Genomic DNA, 18859 nt, shown 5'->3' with positions numbered 1-18859 from the left:
TGGGGAGGGAAATATATCCCTGGTGGTGGGGTCCGTTTGGAGGTGGCGGAAATGTCGGCGGATGATTTGGATTATGTGAAGGTTGGTAGGGTGGAAGGTGAGCACCAGGGGCGTCGATTTCGAAGATCCTCGGATGCTGCCTGAACTGCTGTGCTCTTTCAGCACCACTAATCCAGAATCTGGTTTCCAGCATCTGCAGTCATTGTTTTTACCAGGTAATGAATGCTGTTCCATCCAGCAACTCCCACATCCTAGGAATGAATAAAAAAAATCTGGAAAAGAGAGGGGGCAGGAAGAGGGAGGTAAGGAATTGGAAGGGGATTGACAATGGCCAGGGAAGAGAAAAGAGTTGGTCAGGAATTGTAGAGAGGAGAGGCGGGTAGAGGTCGGGGAAGTTGAAGGATTGGGAGAGGAAGGTGGAAGGTTTTTAGAGCCAGAGAACCAGGATGGTGAGCTCCTGATGTCTGGTTTTAACCATCCCCTCTTTCAGCCTCTTTGGTATTTACTGAAGCATTGGAGCCTTTAGTTGGGGAAATCTCTCAATATGACTGATGCTTTTTGTTGCAGTTTGACTTCACCTCCTGCCAAGGGCTGATGTTTGGACTGTTGATGGTATTGTTTATTACTGGAATAGTAATGGTCTTTACTGCTCCATTTGGATACGTAAGTAAAACAACCTGGCCACAGGTCAGTTTCCTATGATGTGGATACGATATTATTGTGGTTATAAGCATTGACACTATAGTCAATAGTAAACAGACTCTGAATTTTATGAGCTAGAAATGCTTATCTATTCAGAAAATTATTTAAAAATTGAACATTTTACCGAAATTATTCTAGAGACATGAGTATTGCTTGCAGGGTTAGTATTTATTCCTGATCCTTAGAAGGTGATAGTCAGCCATCTTACTGAACTGCTCATAATGATCATATGCTGAGTGGCAGCTTCAAAAGGTGGAGATATGTGAGTGATTCTGGTCAATGCCAGTATTAATGGAAGAAGGAATAATATTAATACACAAGTTGGATGAGATTGATTGATAGATTCTTGTTGACTAAGGTGCCAATGGATATAAAAGTGTAAGAAATATAAGCAGGACATGGGCCATCAAGTCTTCTCCAGCATTCAGTCAGATCATAGCTGCTCTGATGTGACCTTAAACTCCACATTTCCTGTCTGTTTTCCCCCATCATTACCCTTGACTCTATTATAAATCGGAAATCCTTCTGATTCAGTTTGAATATATTGTGCCCAGCCTCATTGCTTGCTGCAAAAGAGAATTCCACAGACAAATGAACCTCAGAGATGCAAAAAAATCTCCCTTTAAATCCTTCTTAAATAAATTAAACCCCTTATTTTGAAACTATGCCCCCAAGTTCTGGACTCCCCCACAAGGTGAAGCATCCTCTCGGATATACCTTGTCAAACCTTCATAGATATTTCACCATTTCAATAGACGATCGGTGCAGGAGTAGGCCATTCTGCCCTTTGAGCCTGCACCACCATTCAATATGATCATGGCTGATCATCCTTAATCAGTATCCTGTTCCTGCCTTATCTCCACAACCCTTGATTCCACGATCCTTAAGAGCTCTATCCAACTCTTTCTTAAATGAATCCAGAGACTGGGCCTCCACTGCCTTCTCGGGCAGAGCATTCCACACAGCCACCACTCTCTGGGTGAAGAAGTTTCTCCTCATCTCTGTCCTAAATGGTCTACCCCGTATTTTTAAGCTGTGTCCTCTGGTTCGGCACTCACCCATCAGCGGAAACATGTTTCCTGCCTCCAGAGTGTCCAATCCTTTCATAATCTTATGTCTCAATCAGATCCCCTCTCAGTCTTCTAAACTCAAGGTAGACAAGCCCAGTCGCTCCAGTCTTTCAGCGTTAGGTAGTCCCACTATTCCGGGAATTGACCTCGTGAATCTACGCTGCATTCCCTCAATAGCCAGAATGTCTTTCCTCAAATTTGGAGACCAGAACTGCACACCGCTCATTCTTCTCTGCTCCAATGTGTGCGCACTCAACCAGTTTATCCATTCCATTTAAGGAAATCGCTCCATTCCAGGCTTAGTGAACCAGAGCGAGGAGTACTCCGTGCAGTCTCACTGAAACCATGTACACTGTAACAAAACTTCCCTAACTTTTCAAGGCAAACCTTCCTTTGTGTGCTAGCATTTTGTCGTTTCTGTATATGGGCAGCCACATCCTTCTGTACTACAGCATTCTGCATTCTCTCTTCATTTAAATAATATGTTGTTTTCCAATCTTCCTGGCTGAATGAATAACCTCACATTTTACCACATTATAATCCATCTGCCATATTTTTGCCCACTTACTTAACCTATACCCAATACATAGTATTTGTGTGCTCCACACAACTTGCATTCTTACCTATCTTTGAGTCAGCTGGACTGCAGGTTTGCAGTGCAGAGTGACACCAACAGCACAGGTTCAATTCCTGTCCTGGCTGAGCTTCACAATAACTGTCTCTCAGCATTGCCTGAGGTACTGTGATCCTCAGGTTAAATTCACCACCAGTCATCTCTAGTGAGTGATCTCTGGTACTCTGTGACTTTTGTTTTTGTGACATCAGCAAATTTGGCTGTAACACAGTCAGTCACTATTACAGGTGTAGATTGTTGAGGGACTAGCATAGGTCCATGTAGTACACATAAGTTAAGACAAGATCCCTTTATTATGACTGTGTTTCATGTTCATCAGCAACTCCTTCATCATGTGAACATAAGATACCAAACATTGTGAGCTCTTAACTTGTGTATTAACCTTTTATGTGGATTTTATTTTCTCTTGTTCTGGGCACCCTTGCCACCTGTACCACTCATTCCTCATTCTTCCGTGTCAACCTCCTTACGTTCTAAAGAAGAGTCATTTGGACTCGCAACATTAACTGTGTTTCTGTCTCTTTCCACAGATGTTGCCAGACCTGCTGAGTTTCTCCAGCACTATCTCTTTTTATTTCATTTTTAGTTCTGCCCCATGCTGCTTCTGGCATGCCCTCCTTCACTCACCATTGATTCAGGGTTAATCCCCTAGTTTGATGGCAATGGTAGAGTGAGGGATATGCCACTTTTCAAGATGCCACTATTTCTTTCTCCAAGTTCTCTAACTTCCATGTCCTTCTCTACAGTATTGGCCTGAGGTTACAGATTGTGTTGGAGTACAATACTGTGGAGAAGGATAGAGAAGATAGAGAACTTGGAAAAAGTAATAGTGATATCTTGAAAAGTGTCCATGCTACAAAGAAGTAGGTGCTGGTCATCTTAAAATGCAAAGGTGTATAAATCCCTGGGATCTGATCAGGTGTACCCCAGAACTTTGTGGGAAATTAGGGAAGTGATTGCTGGGCCCCTTGCTGAGAAGTTTGTACCATTGATAGTCACAGGAGAGTTGTTAGAAGATTGGAGGCTGGCTGAAGTGATGTCATTATTTAAGAAAGGTTGTAAGGAAAAGCCAAGGAACTATAGACCGGTGAGCCTGACATCAGTGGTGGGAATGTTATTAGAGGGAATTCTGAGGGACAGGATGTACATGTATTTAGAAAGGCAAGGACTGATTAGGGTTAGTCAACAGGGCTTTGTGTGTGGGGAACCGTGTCTCACTGACTTGATTGAGGCTTTTGAAGAACTGACAAAGAAGATTGATGAAGGTGGCGTGGTGGACATTGTATGTATGGACTTTAAGGTGTCTGACAAGGTTCCCCATGGGAAACTGGTTAGCAAAGTTAGATTATATGGAATCCAGGGAGAGCTAGCCATTTGCATACAAAACTGGCTTGAAGGTAGGAGACAGAGGTGGTGGTGGAGGAGGATTGCTTTTCGGACTGGAGGACTGCAGCAGTGTGCTGCAAGGATCGGTGATGGGTTCATTGCTTTTTGTCATTTATCTAAAAGATTTGGATGTGAATATAGGAGGTATGGTTAGGAAATTTGCAGATTACCCCAAAACTGGTGGTATAGTGGACAGCAAAGAACATTTTCTCAGAGTACAACGGGATCTTGATCAGATGGTTAAATGGGCTGAGGAGTGGCAGATGGAGTTTAATTTAGATAAATGTGAGGTGCTGCATTTCTGCAAATCAGAGCAGGACTCATACACCGAATGGCAAGGTCCTGGGGGGAGTTGTTGAACAATGAGACCTTGGTGTGCAGGTTCATAATTCCTTGAAAGTAGAGTTGTAGGTAGACAGGATAGTGAAGAAGGCTTTTGGTACACTTGCCTTTATTGGTCAGTGCATTCAGTACAGGAGTTGTGAGGTCATGTTGCGGCAATACAGGGCATTACTTAGGTCACTTTTGGAATACTGCATTCAACTCTGGATTCCCTGTTATAGGAAAGATGTTGTGAAACTTGAAAGGGTTCAGAAAAGATTTACAAGGATGTTGCCAGGGTTGGAGGATTAGAGCTATAGGGAGAGGCTTAAAAGGCTGGGGCTGTTTTCCCTGGAGTGTCAAGAGACTGAAAGGTGTCTTTTATAGAGGTTTATAAAATCATGAGGGGCATGGTTAGGATAAATAGACAAAGTCTTTTCCCTGGGGTGGGGGAGTCTGGAATTAGAGGGCATAGGTTTAGGGTGAGAGGGAAAGATATAAAAGAGACCTAAGGGGCAACACTTGCACGCAGAGGGTGGTACGTGTATGGGAGGAGCTGCCAGAGGAAGTGGTGGAGACTTGTCCAATTACAACATTTAAAAGGCATCTAAATGGGTATATGAATAGGAAGGGTTTGGAGAGATATGGGCCGCGTGCTGGCAAATGGGACCAGATTAATTTAGGATATCTGGTCGGCATGGACGAGTTGGACCGAAGGGTCTGTTTCTGCTGTACATCTGTGATTCCATGACTGAGTGTCAGTAGTGGTGGGTGTGAACATTAAAGGTTGAGGAATGGATCAAGCAGCCTTTGTGATTCTGTCTTTCAAGGTAACCCCGCGCTGTTCATAGTCCTTCCTCACTCCCAACATTCTGTTAAATCCCTATAGTCCCCCTGTAAAACCTTTTTCCTGTTCCTGCCTGTGAAGTTGATACCCACAAGGACAGCAAAAATGGATCCTTTTCCTCCCACTCCCAAATTCCACTGCAGGCCTGAGAGCTATTGATGGTACTGGCAGGCAACACTGGTCTGTCACGCTGGGCTACAAAGAATTGATTCTAGACCCTGAATTATACTAACCATTACAACAGCAACATTCCTTTTCATTCTGTCCATTTGAATGTTTTCCTTCCCCTCAGCATTGTGTACGCTCATTCTCTCTGCAGCTCCAAGCTGCAAGAATCTGAAATCTTTTAGGAAAATGAGGGGCTAAGGCTGGATCTCCACACCAGCCTTGCTTGTAATCACACCAGACCCTGATCATCAGCCCAATTCCAAAGTCACCTGATAAAAGTGGTGGGACTGCTTTCTGGAACAAATCTCCCTGTTGCATCTCCGTGTCCGAAGCTCAGAGTCCCCCTCATTAACTGTGACAGAGGTTCCTTGGGCTGCAGACAGCCGACTGGAGATGAGGTTGTTGTGGGTCCCCTGGATCTAAGACAGACAGAATGCTCATAAATTAGATTCCTTTTCCCCAGAGACATGATCCATTCACCTGTGTACCCACTTCTTAGTTACACCTTACAACCAGGAGGTCTTTCAGCCCATTGCACTTGTGCTGGCTCTTTGTAAAAGAATGATCCAATTCATTCATCTTCTGCTTTTCTTTGTCCTTCTGCAAACTCCAAACCATCCCCCCCCCCCCGCCCCCTCACTACACCCCCAATCCAGTCCCAAGACAGAAGGTTATTATTGGATTTGTTTCTACTCTCCTTCCTTGCAGCACTTTGAAGATCACAACTCCCCATTGTGTAAAAGAAAATTTTGCATCATCTTTATCTCTGACTCTTTTGTAAATTACCTTAACTCTGTCCTCTCGTTACTGCCCCTCCTGCTACAGGAAATAATCTCTCCATGATTTTGCACTCCCCAATTGAATCTCGCCTTCAGCTTCTGCAGTCTGTCCACAATTGCTGAAGTCCTTCCTCACCCCCAACATTCTGTTAAATCCCTTCCTCGCTCACTGTGAGGCCATGAAAATCTTCCCAGAATTGGACACGGTTCTCCAGCCAAGGCACCAAAATCATAATTAATGCAAATATATTCTTAAAGAAAGGAAATGTACTTTAAAATCTTATTCCCTGGTCTTCTGTCAATGGATTGTTCTCCTCATGTCTTCTGCAAAAGCATTCGTCAGTGACTGCAACCACACAATGATATGGTCTGGGCCTGACTAACACTGTTACATTGAAGAGCAGTGTGTTTATTGGGTGAATGGCCTTCCCTGGTTGCATGCTAATTGTCTGGTCCTCTTCTCAGACCTGATCAACACTCCCACACTCCCAGGGAACACATAAGGAGTTTAAACTGCAAAGAATAGACTAGTAGTAACGGGTTACTGTGCTACTTTCTTTTCAGCTTCCTTGGTTACAGACATTTTATGCTGGACTTGGAGCCCTCGTCTTCACCATGGTAAATAATTTGTATTTTTCTTCTACACAAGTGAGGTTTGAGAAGCCAAGATGATGGATTCCAGTTTGCTTCAGTGTTGTCTTGTCCTGTTACAGGGGATTGGTAGGTGAAAGGTTCTACTACCAGCAGCAAAGATTCTTACACAGTTCCTTACACAGAGATGTGGGCAAACCAGGAGATATTGGGATGCTTTCAGGCTGTAGATTGGAAAATGAGGATTATTGAAGGGGATCATGCTTTCAAAGCAGTCCTTCTTGCCCCCTCCACCTGCAGAGGACCAGCCCCTGTGAAAGAATAGATGGAAATTTCTGTTAGAAGGGTCCTGCCGTTGCAGCCAAGAGGAACTTGTCTGAACATAGTGTTTTTTCAGTTAAATGAAAGCTTGGGTGATGCTGATTGATTTTGTGTGCCATAGGGATACATCAGTCAGAGTCAACTTGTCTTTTTGGTATTTATACCAGTTTTTGTTGTAACTGTTCCCTGATGTAATCTCCATGACACAGCCTTCACCAATCAGAACCCACTTGCCAGACGTTAAGCACCCTATTTCTATAGAAATTGTTGTTCCCTTTGAAATGGGTTAGTTTTGCCTCTGTCCTAATGAATGCAGGATGAACAGCTTGACAGCATGCCTCTTTTCTTTCCCCCAGCAATACTTAAGATTGGAAAGTAGGAAGCTCTTGGAGTGAGGAACTCCATTGCAGTTCTGGTCACAGCCACCTGGAGCACCTTTTCTGGTTTGGTTTCGTTCATGGAGTCTGGCATCACTGGCTGACCAGATTTATTGCTTGTTCCTAGTTGCCATTGAGAAGGTGGTGGTGAACTGCCTTCTTGAACCGCTGCAGTTCATGTAGTGCAAGTACATTCACAACGCCCTTAGGGAGAGAGTTCCAGGATTCTGACCCAGCAGCACTGAAGGAATGACAATATATTTCCAATTCCGGATAGTATGGGGTTGGAGGGGAACTTCTGTTTGGTAGTGGTGTTCACATGTATCTGCTGACCTTGTCCTTGTAGGAGGCAGAGCCTCTGGGTTTGGAAGGTACTGAAGAGTCTTGGTGAGTTTCTGCAGTGCAGCTTGTAGGTGGTACACACTGCTGCTACTGAGCGTCCGTGATGGAGAGAGGGGATGCCAATGAAGCAACTGTTTTCTTGTGAATGATTTACTTTTATTCATGGGGCACGGGGGTGTCGCTAGTTAGGCCAGCAATCATTGTCTATCCTTAATTGCCCAGAGGAGAGTTGAGAGTCAACCACATTGCTGTGAGTCTGGAATCAAGTGTAGGCCAGACTGGGTGAAGATGGCAGCTTCCTTAAAGGACATGAGGGACTGAGATGGGTTTTTCATGATAATCGACAATAATTTCATGGTCGCTGTGGTTCTGTTCGCCGAGCTGGAAGTTTTTGTTTCGTCCCCTGTCTAGGTGACATCCTCAGTGCTTGGGAGCCTCCTGTGAAGCGCTTCTGTGGTGTTTCCTCCGGCATTTATAGTGGCCTGTCCCTGCCCAGGCCACTATAAATGCCGGAGGAAACACCACGGAAGCGCTTCACAGGAGGCTCCCAAGCACTGAGGATGTCACCTAGACAGGGGACGAAACGTTTGCAACAAAAACTTCCAGCTCGGCGAACAGAACCACAACAACGAGCACCCGAGCTACAAATCTTCTCTCAAACTTTGAATTTCATGGTAGCTATTAAACTTTTATTCCAGATTTTTATTGAATTTAAATTCACTCATCTGCCATGGCAGACCTAGGATCCCAGAACATTACCTGGGTCTCTGGATTAGTAGTCCGACAATAATGTCACTAGACTGTTGCCTCCCCTTAAGGTATCAAGTTTCTTGAGTGTTGGAGCTCCACTAATCCAGGCAAATGGGGAGCATTCCATCACATTCCTGACTTGTGTTTTGTTGATGGTGGAAAAGCTTTGAGAGTCAAGAGGTGAGTTACTTCCTGCTGGATTCCTAACCTCTGACTTGCTCTTGTAACCACTGTATGGTTAGTTCGCTTCAATTTCTGGTCAATGGTAACAACCAGAATGTTGAATAGTGAGGGATTCAGTGAAGGTAGTGCCATCGACTGTCAAGGGGCGGTGGTTAGATTGTCCCTTATTGATGGTGGTCATGGCCTGGGCATTTGTGTAGTGTGAATGTTATTTAAGGCAGCACGGTGGCTCAATGGTTAGCACTGCTGACTCAGCACCAGGGTCCTGAGTTTGATTCTAGCCTCGGGCAGCTGTCTGTGTGGAGTTTGCATATTCTTCCCATGTCTGCGTGGGTTTCCTCTGGGTCCTCCGGTTTCCTCCCACAATCCAAAAAAAAAGTGCAGGTTAGGTGAATTAGCCATGCTAAATTGACCATAGTGTTCAGGGGTGTGTAGTTAGTCAGGGGTAAATATAGGGTAGGGGAATGGATCTGTGTGGGTTACTCTTCAGAGGGTTGGTGTGGACTTGTTGGGCCAAAGGGCCTGTTTCCACACTGTAGGGGTTCTAATTCCCGCTTGTCAGCCCAAGCCTGGATATTGTCCACATCTTGCTAAATTTGGATATGGACTGCTTCAGTGTCTGAGGAGTCATGAATTGTGCCAGGATAATGGTGGTCCTCTTGCTCTTTCCCCGGGTGGCGGTGGAGTGATTGCTGCTGATCCTCCACAAAGCTCAACATCTCCTTCCCAGCCACTGGCTGCTGGAAACTTACTGAAGTGGACAATGAGCAAAAGCTGCGGACTTTCTATGAGAAACGCATGGCCACTAAGATAGCTGCGGACTGTCTTGGAGACAAATGGAAGGGATACATTGTGCGCAGCAGTGGTGGCAATGATGAGCAGGGATTCCCTGAGCAACAAGGTGTCTTGACTAATGGCCACGTCCACCTGCTGCTCAGCGAGGGGCATTCATGCTATCGTCCAAGGAGGTCTGGCGAATGCAAACAGAAATCTGTCCGTGGGTACATTGTTGATACCAACCTGAGTGTCCTGAATTTAGTTATTATTAAAAAAGGTGAAAAGGACTGACAGACAATACTGTGCCCCACCGTCTTGGCCCAAAAAGGGCGAGCAAAGGTCGTAAACTGTCTAAGGAAGATGATGTACGTCAGTATGTTGTAAGGAGACCTTTCAGCAAGGAAGGTAAGAAGCTGAGAACCAAAGTTCCCAAAATTCAGTGTCAGGTAACTCCTCGTGTTCTGCAACATAGGCGGAGACGCATTGCCCTGAAGAAACCTCGTTCTCAAAAGAACAAGGAAGCTGCAGCAGAATATGCCAAGCTTCTGGCCAAAAGGATGAAGGAAGCTAAGGAGAAACATCAGGAACAGATTGCAAAGAGACGTCATCTTTCTTCATTGAGGGCCTCCACATCAAAATCTGAATCTAGCCAAAAATAAAAATATTGGTGGCATAAAGAGATTTAGTTGAAAAAAAAATGGTGGTCCTCTTGAAGCAGGTGGAAACCTCACATTGTAGTGAGGAGAAGTTAAAGGTGTCTGCAAAAACACCCACCATGTGGGTCCATGCAGTATCTGAGTGCATGGTTGGGGACTCCATCCAGACCAATCACTTTCCATGGGTTCACCCTCTAGAAGGCCAATCTGACCCATACGGTGATGACTATGGGTACAGGGGCAGTCGAAGCTGTCAGGGTGGGTGACATCATTTCACTGACCTTCTGTTCAAAATGAGCATAGAATGTATTGTTGCTACTGATTTTACTCAACTTTACTTCCTGGCTCATAATGTTGTGTCAGCCTTATCACAGTTGACAAGTGTTTATGTGATTTGTACGGGACTCTATTGTCTGTTGCTGGCCCTGATGGTTTTGCAAAGATCACATCTAGATTTTCTGTATAGGTCAGGGCCAACTGACTTGAACGCCTCAGACCTGCAATTCAGTAAGGAGTGGATCTCCCAATTCATCTTTGGTTTTCAGTTGGGGAACACTCGAATTAACTTCTTTGGTACACAGTCCTCTGTACACTTATTGATGAAGTCTGTGATGGCAATAGCATACTTTAGATTGGTCACTGAGTTCTTGAGTATTGACCAATCCACTGACTCCAAGCAGTCATGGAGGAGCTCATCTGTTACCTTGGGCCAGCACTACATGACTTTCTGCACCAGATCCTCACCCTTCAGCTTCTGCTTTAAACTGAGAGAAGGAGCCACGTTATGGTGTGATTTATAAAATGCAGGTGGGGAATGGAACGGGAGGTATCTTTGGTGGTTGCGTAACAATGGGCGTTTAGTGGGGCAGAAACTGCATTGATAGTAAGTTGGTAGCACACCAGGTTGAAGTCACTGGCTACAATGAGCGTGGTCTCAGAGTATATTTCATCAAGTGCGCTCTTCACTTCTGCATGGAGTATGATGTAAACTATTGTCAGGGAAGCAGAAGGAAACTTGCGCAGCAGGTAGTAGGGATGGCACTTCACCTTTAGATATTCGAGGTCAGGGAGTAGTAACTCACCAGAGTCGTTATGTCTCAGCACCAGGAGGTGTTGATCAGGAGCCAGACCACTCTGCCCTTTGCCTTCCTGTGCGTCCATTTGGTGAATTGAAAAGCATTTGGTTGTAAGGCACAGTCTGGTGAACCAGGAGTGAGCCATGTCTCTGTAAAACAGAACACACAGTAGCCTCTTAATTTCCTCTGGTGGTGAGTCTAGCTTCAAATTCGTCCAGCTTGTTTTCAATGGCTTGGACATTTGCCTGGAGTATGCTGGGGAGGAGGGAGGAGAGGGGGTGCTCTTGAAACTCTATTATTTCAGTCTTACTTGCAGGCCAAGGTGTCTCCTACATTTCATGAGTGAGTGGCTGTTTCCTATTGGGCCGGGAGTTGGTGTGGATAGTCTGCCGTTCTGGAAAGTAAGTGTGTGCATCTGGTGGTGTCCTGGACAATGGTCGCAGTCTCAAACGCTCGGAGGGTTTTGTTCTCTGTCTGGCCTGACCTCTGTTAGATCCTCATGTGGTGTAGAAGGACATTGGGCCATCAATCAGCATCCAGGTCAGGCCTAAGTGGCTAGTCACCTCATTGTTGTGGTCCCAGTCCTGGGCTTTCTAAGGTCAGATCCCGTTGGGCAGTTGGTTGTTTCTGAAGGTAGTAAGATTGCCAGACCAGGAAGTAAATTTAGGAGAACGTTGTTAATAATTTTGACAGATTTACAATTGAGATTGAAAGAGTCGAATAACTATAAAAGATGAGAGGATGATCTGTTGAGGGACAGTTCACAAAGAGTCACCACACTCCAGTGCCATCTCGGAGTCCAACCATTGGAAGATTCGCCCCCGATACCCATTGCGTCTAGATTTGCTAAGGTTCTGTGATGCCACACTCTGTCAAATGAAGCTTTAATATCAAGGGCTATCACTCTCATCTCACCTTGCAGTCATATGACATTGCAGAATCAGAACAGAGACGGGCCACAGGATGGAAACACATTGCTGTTCCACACTGGTGTTGGGGGTCAGGTACAGAGTGGTGGAAGGAGGGGCCAGGTTTGATAGTATTGGTTGGGGAGGGTTTGGATTATTTGTGTCTCGGGCACAGAAGGAACATGTTGGGTCCAGTGGCTGGAAGCATTGGATCTCAGGGAAGGGAAGTCATTTGAGAGTCTGGAAATGTCAAAGAAACATAGAATATAGGAGTAGGAGTGGGCTAGTCAGCTCTTTGAATTTGTGCCACCATTCAGTATGATTATGGCTGGTCATTGGACTAATAACCTTTTCCCAGTTTCTCCCCATATCCTTTCTCCCCATAGCCCCAAGAATTATATTTACATCTTTCTTGAAAGCCTTCAGTATTTTGGTGTCAACAATTTCCTGTAGCAAAGACTTCCACAGGCTCCCCACTCTCTGGGTGAAGAACTTTCTCTCACTTAGCCGTAAAAGGTCTACTGTGTATCCTGAGACTGTGACACTGGTTTCTAGACTCCACTGTCATTGAGAACATCCTTCTTGCATCTACCCTATGACTAATCATGCTAGAATTCTAAAGGTTTCTATGATATCCCCTTTCATTCTTCTAAACTCCAGTTAATAAAGTCCCTACCCAATCTAGTCTCTTCCCATACATCAATCCAGTCATCCCAGGAATCACTCTGGTAAGCCTTTGCTGCACTCCATCCAGAACCAGACCACCCTCAGATGAAAACTGCACACAGTACTGCAGGTGTGATCTCACCAGGGCCTGTGCAACTGCAACAAGATTTCCCTACTCCTGTACTCTGATCTTTTGCTATTAAAGCCTATATGCCATTTGCCGCCTTTCCTGCATGCTTACTTTCACCGACTCTTATATGAGGACACCCAGGTGTCATTGCACCTCCCCATTCCCCAATTTATCATATTTTTGGGATGGCAACCGGTGACTTGTGGAGTTCCACAGGGGTCGATGCTGGGACAACTATTCACATTACACGTTAACGATCTGGCTGAAAGAACTGAGGGTATTGTTGCTAAGTTTGCAGATGATACTCAGATAGGTGCAGGACAGCTAGTGTTAGAGGCAGAAGGACTTGGACAGGCTAGGAGAGTGGGCAAAGAAGTGGAATAAAATAAGGGAAAGTGTGAGGTTATACACTTTGGTAAGAAGAATAGAGGCTTATATTATTTTCTAAATGAGGAAAGGTTTCAGAAATCTGAAACACAAAGGTACATACGAGTCCTGTTCTGTCTCTTAAGGTTAACATGCACATTATTTGGCAGTTAAAGAGACAAATGCAATGTTAGCATTCATTTCAAGAGGACTTGGATACAAGAGCAGAGATGGACTGCTGAGGCTGTAGAAGGCTCTGGTCAGGCCACATTTGGAATATTGTGAGCAGTTTCAGGCTCTATTTAAAAGAATGTGTTGGCCCTGGAGGGGTCCAGCGAAGGTTCACAGGGAGTGAAGGGCTTGGCATGTGAGGAGCAGTTGAATTTTCTGGGTCTGTACTGGATGCAGTTTAGAAGGATGAGGGTGAAATCTTGTTGAAACTTACAGAATACTAAGAAACCTTAATAGAGTGGATGTGGACATTGCCACAGAAGTTTGTGGAGGCCAAGTCATTGAGTGTCTTTAAGCCAGAGATGGATAGATTTTTGATTAGTAAGGGGATTAAAGGTTACAAGACAAAGCAGGAGAATGGGGTTGAGAAATATCATCCATGATCAAATTGCAGAGCAGATTTGGTGGACTGAATGGCCTAATTATGCTCCTCTATTTTATGGCGCAAGTTATGAGCACTTGGACTGGACTTCTATCCCTTCCTGGGGTTTGGATTAAGAAATAATTATGCAGTGATTATGTTGTGAACTGTGGTTTTTCTGGTTAGTACGTTTGCAGATGACATCAAAATTAGTCATGATGTGGAGATGCCGGTGTTGGACTAGGGTGTACAAAATTGAAAATCACACAACACCAGGTTATAGTCCAACAGGTTTAATTGGAAGCACTAGCTTTCAGAGTGCCGCTCCTTCATCAGGTGATAGGCCTGGTGAAGGAGCAGTGCTCCGAAAGCTAGTGCTTCCAATTAAACGTGTTGGACTATAATCAAAATTAGTGACAGTAAAGAAAGTTTATTAAATGGGTCAATGGGCTGAAAAATGGCAGACAGTTCAATCTGGATTAATGCTAGGTATTGCATTTTGGTAGAACAAACAAGAGTAGGCTTATACAATTCATGGTAGGACATTGGAAATCGTAGAACAGAGGGATCTAGGGGTGCAGGTTCATAATTCTTTGAAGTTTGTGTCACATATAGACAGGGTGGTTAAAAAGACGTTTGGCACACTTGCCTTCACTGCTCAGTCCTTTGAGTACAGGAGTTGGGAGGTCATTTTGAGGTTATACAGGACCTTGATGAGGCCTCTTCTGGAATACTGTGTCCGGTTCTGGTTGCCCAGTTATAGGCAGGATATTATTAAGCTGGAGAGGTTTCAGAAGAGATTTAGCAGGATGTTGATAGGTATGGAAGGTTTGAATTATAAAGAGAAGCTGGACAGGACTGGAGCATAGGAGACTGAGAGGCAACCTGATAGTAGAACAAAGAAAATTTACAGCCCAGGAACCAGCCCTTCGGTCCTCCAAGTCTGAGCCGATTCAAATGCATTGTCTAAACCTATCACCCGATTCCTTAGCATCTGTATCTCTCTGCTTCCCACCTACTCAAGCACCTGTCCAGACACACCTGAATCTTGCGTGCATGTCTCTACTATCTCTGCTGGCAACATGTTCCAGGCACCTACAACCAATAGTTTCTAAAATAATAAGAAATGTAGATAGAGTTACTGATAGGTGTCTTACCCTAAGATGATGGATTTCAAGACTAAGGGGCACATTTTTAAGGCGAGAAGAGAGATTTAAAAAAGATGAGACAAACTTTTTACACAGAGGGTAGGTTCATGTGTGGAATGAACTTGCTGAGGAAATGGTTTGGGATTATGTTTGGCCTGGGTTGGTTGGACTGAAGGGTCTGTTTCTGTGCTTTATGACTCTATGGTAAACCTGCTTTTTCAATAAGGATTTTGAGACCTTTTTGTGTAAGTTGTGTTAGTGTACATATTCCTTTTGTTGAACTTGTATGATTACCATCCCATGTTTCTCTCGCAGTTCCTGGCTTATGATACACAGCTTCTCCTGGGGAACAAACGCTATTCTCTAAGTCCTGAAGAATATGTATTTGGAGCACTCTGCCTATACACAGACATCATCTACATCTTCATGTTCCTCCTCCAGTTGTTTGGAAGTCGGGATTGAGCAACTTCAGACTCCTCAATGATTTTATATCATCATTTAAGCTGTACTTTTTTTTGTTTTATCTTGAGTGTTTTCAAGCAGCCACTAAGCCCTTCCCTGAAACCCCATCCACCTGTGAGATCAGTGATCATTTCCATTGCTTTTATTAAATTCTCTGTTCTTGAATGTGCAATTATGAAGATTTTAGTCCCAAACCTTTTCACTCACTGTTCAGCTCCCTCCAGGGAATAAGGTACTTTGTTCTCTCTCCGTGCAATATACAGAGCTTCCCTGAGCCGGGAATGTCCCTAGGAAAGGAGCCAGTCCTGAAACAAACCTGTGTCAGAACACAGAGAAGCCTCTCTCTGACCTGAGCCTACAACCCTCACTCTGTTGTAACTTAAGCGTTAAATGTCAAAAGCATGTAACAGCCCAGTTCTGTTCCATCCATAGCGATGCTGGTGGCTGATTGGTAGACAGTCTGATGTATTAACCAAAGTGAGTAGCATCAAAACTACACATTCACTCAGTGAGGTTGTCCAAGGGTCAGCATTTGTGGTGGGATTTCTCCTTGCCCTCATTAGCCATGTTCTCTGTAGCTCCCCACAGACTAGAGAACATGACCTTAGCAGATCACTCCCCCTTATAACTTTTTTTATAACCTAAACTGGATTTTGGTTTCAGTGTATTTTGTGTTGTGTAAAGTATGTCCCAGGCACAATTGTCAGTTTGGATAAATTCTACCTGTGTTCTGCTTTAAACAGAACGTTTTGTATTTTGGTTCTGGTTGGCAGGTTTAACAACCTTGTGAACGCACATAACTCAGTAAATAAGGCAGCAAAATCTTATTAAGTCCCTAAATGATTCTGCTGCATGCTGTTACCTGTTCCCAAATCAACAGTCAGTGCCTGTCCTTTCACCACCTTTTTTTTGACTGTTTCTCACAAATACACCTAGGTAATTCCCATATCCCTGTTATGGAGCAGAGTTGGCAGCAGCCAAGTGCTGATGTGTTGTGGCATGTTTCAATGTTAGTCTTACTCAGTCTGCCACCTCCAACCCCACTGCATCATCCACTACTCCCTGTGTAGCCTGCAGCACTGGCAATTCTGATGTGCTTTCTATTGCTGATGTGGGTGGTACTTTGTCCTTTGTCTGGTCATCCCAATGTGTGAAGTCAGCAGCTCTCAGCACACCAGTGATTGCAGGCTGTAATACAAGCAGGTTCTCTCCATGTTCTGCCTAGACCAAGGCAGCCTCTGTCCTTGAAACTTTCTTTCAGTGAAAAGTAGAAGTGAACAAAAACAGGTGAATGGCCTTTCAAAAACAAGAATAGACTTTCAGGCAGTGTATTAATGTGAAATTTGTGATAGTATTTTTTAAAATATTTGCAATCTTTGTGCTCTTTTAATTAAATATTGTTACTGCCTTTTCAATTTGTCTGGAAGCTGTTTCCTTTCAGTAACTACAATGATAATAATATTTCTGTACCAGCTCTTTGAAAGAGATATCCAATTAACCATAGCTTCTCCCTGTTCTTCTTCCAGAACCTTTCAAACATTCCCATTCAAATATTCAGAGCTGAAAATGTGTTGCTGGAAAAATGCAGCAGGTCAGAGCGTATCCAAGGAGCAGAAGAATCGACGTTTTGGGCATAAGCCCTTCTTCAGCCTGAAGAAGGGCTTATGCCCGAAACATCGATTCTCTTGCTCCTTGGATGCTGCCTGACCTGCTGCGCTTTTCCAGCAACACATTTTTCAGCTCTGATCTCCAACATCTGCAGTCCTCACTTTCTCCCCATTTAAATATTCATCCTATTCCTTTTGACAACTACTGAATTGGCTTCCACCACACTTTCAAGCAGCTTATTCTATTAAAATATATTGTCTTTGTAATTCATTGACAGGATGTAGGTGTTACTGGCTAGGCCAGCATTTATTGACAATTCCTAATTGCTCAGACAGCAGTTAAAAAGTATCAACCACATAGCTATTGGTCTGGAGTCACCTGTAGTTGAGTGTGTGTTGCTGGAAAAGCACAGCAGGTCAGGCAGCATCCAAACAGCAGGAGAATCAACGTTTTGGGCTAGAGCCCTTCATCAGGTGAGGACTTGGGGAGAACAGTGAGAGAGGGACTCGCTGAGATCTTTGTGAGAAAGGAGGAGAACTTCTTCAAGGTAGGCATCCTTGGAAGAGGATTCACAGTAAGGTTGACTCCAACTAGGAGACAGTGAGGTCTGCAGATGCTGGAGATCAAGAGTTGAGAGTGTGGTGCTGGAAAAGCATAACAGGTCAGGCAGCATCCGAGGAGCAGGAAAATCGACGTTTCGGGCCGGAGCCATTCATCAGGATTCCTAATGAAGGGCTTTTGCCCGAAACGTTGATTCTCCTGCTCCTTGGATGTTGCCTGACCTGCTGTGCTTTTCCAACATCACTCTCGACTCTGATCCCCAGCATCTGCAGACCTCACTGTCTCTTAGTTGGAGTCACGTGTAAGCCAGACCAAGTAAGGGTCGCAGTACTTAGCTAGATGGGTTTCTAATAACAATCTGCAACTATTTCATTTTTACAGTCTTAATTCCAGATTTTTTATTGAATTCAAATACTGACATTTTCCACAGTCAGGTTTTGAACCCAGGTTCCCAAAACATTAACAGGCTAAGTGATAATACCATCAGGCCATCACCTCCGCATGTCAGATGCTGACCTGCCATTAGAAACAAACCTCATAATTTTGAGCACGTGTTATATCTCCCCTTAATCATTCTGCTCCAAACAGAACAATCCCAGCTACATTCTCCACTCCTTCTCAGCTTATCCTTTGCATACCATTCTGATAACTCACCACTACACTTCCCCAAGAATGGGAACAAAGGCTGCAACAGCTCAATGTAGCTCCTTTTCCTTTCTCAGCAACAACCAATTCTTTATAACCACAATTATGGTGTGTAATAGAAATACAGAAACAGGAGTAGGCTTCAGCCTTTCAAGATTGCTTCACCATTCAACATGATCGTGACTTATCATCCAACCCAATGCCCTGTTCCCTTTCTCCCTGTATCTATCTATACCTTTAGCCTGAAGAATCATCTAACTCCTTGAAAATGTTCAATATTTTATCCTCAATTACTTTCTGTGTCAGAGAATTCCACAGGCTTGTCACTCTCTCAATTAAAAAAAAAACCCTTTTGCCAGCAATTAGTTTTTTTGATTTGGCTGACATTTCAACAAGTGCTTGATTTGTTTTTGCTTCAGTTTATTGCAGAGGTGGATCAGGATGTGGGTTGGCACATGTTCCTCTTTGGTCTGTGTAGGACATGGTTCATCACAGCTTGCACAGTGAGGGGTGGACGTGTGATCAGTCAATTTGACATAGGTTGGCTAGAATTTGACCAACACAACACAGTTTCAAACCACATTTAGCAATTGAGGTAGACATTACAACAGAGGAAGCGATCAACCCACTGCCTTCTGCTCCCCTATGGCCCCATTAACAGTGTTGGTGGGAGCATGACACTGATATCAGGGTTGCAGTTCAGTTCTCTTTATGTGTCATTTAGTTTTGCTATCAATCACTGTAGCTTTGCCTTTTCATCTTGAAATCATAAAATCCAGAAACTTGAGCTCAC

The 18859-nt window shown here is 44.2% G+C and overlaps 1 protein-coding gene and 1 pseudogene across 3 annotated transcripts in view; both read left to right on the top strand.

Moving 5' to 3' along the window:
• The window catches only part of faim2a (Fas apoptotic inhibitory molecule 2a), a 49460-nt gene extending 32655 nt beyond the window's left edge, over positions 1-16805 (top strand). For 2 of the 3 annotated variants that reach the window (XM_043687570.1, XM_043687571.1), the window contains exons 10-12: positions 568-663; positions 6472-6525; positions 15106-16805. In XM_043687570.1, coding sequence (XP_043543505.1) covers positions 568-663; positions 6472-6525; positions 15106-15252 — 297 coding nt within the window. In that variant the 3' untranslated portion in view covers positions 15253-16805. The remainder of the gene's footprint in view (positions 1-567; positions 664-6471; positions 6526-15105) is intronic. The other variant, XM_043687572.1, reaches the window with a different exon arrangement.
• Positions 7475-9927, top strand: LOC122549521 (annotated as a pseudogene).
• Positions 16806-18859: the final 2054 nt, after the last annotated feature.

This window comes from Chiloscyllium plagiosum, chromosome 4 (assembly GCF_004010195.1).
Source record: "Chiloscyllium plagiosum isolate BGI_BamShark_2017 chromosome 4, ASM401019v2, whole genome shotgun sequence".
In the NCBI taxonomy this organism is placed as follows: domain Eukaryota; kingdom Metazoa; phylum Chordata; class Chondrichthyes; order Orectolobiformes; family Hemiscylliidae; genus Chiloscyllium; species Chiloscyllium plagiosum.
The sequence above is the reverse complement of the archived record's forward strand: the minus strand, read 5'-3'. Positions and strand labels throughout refer to the sequence as shown.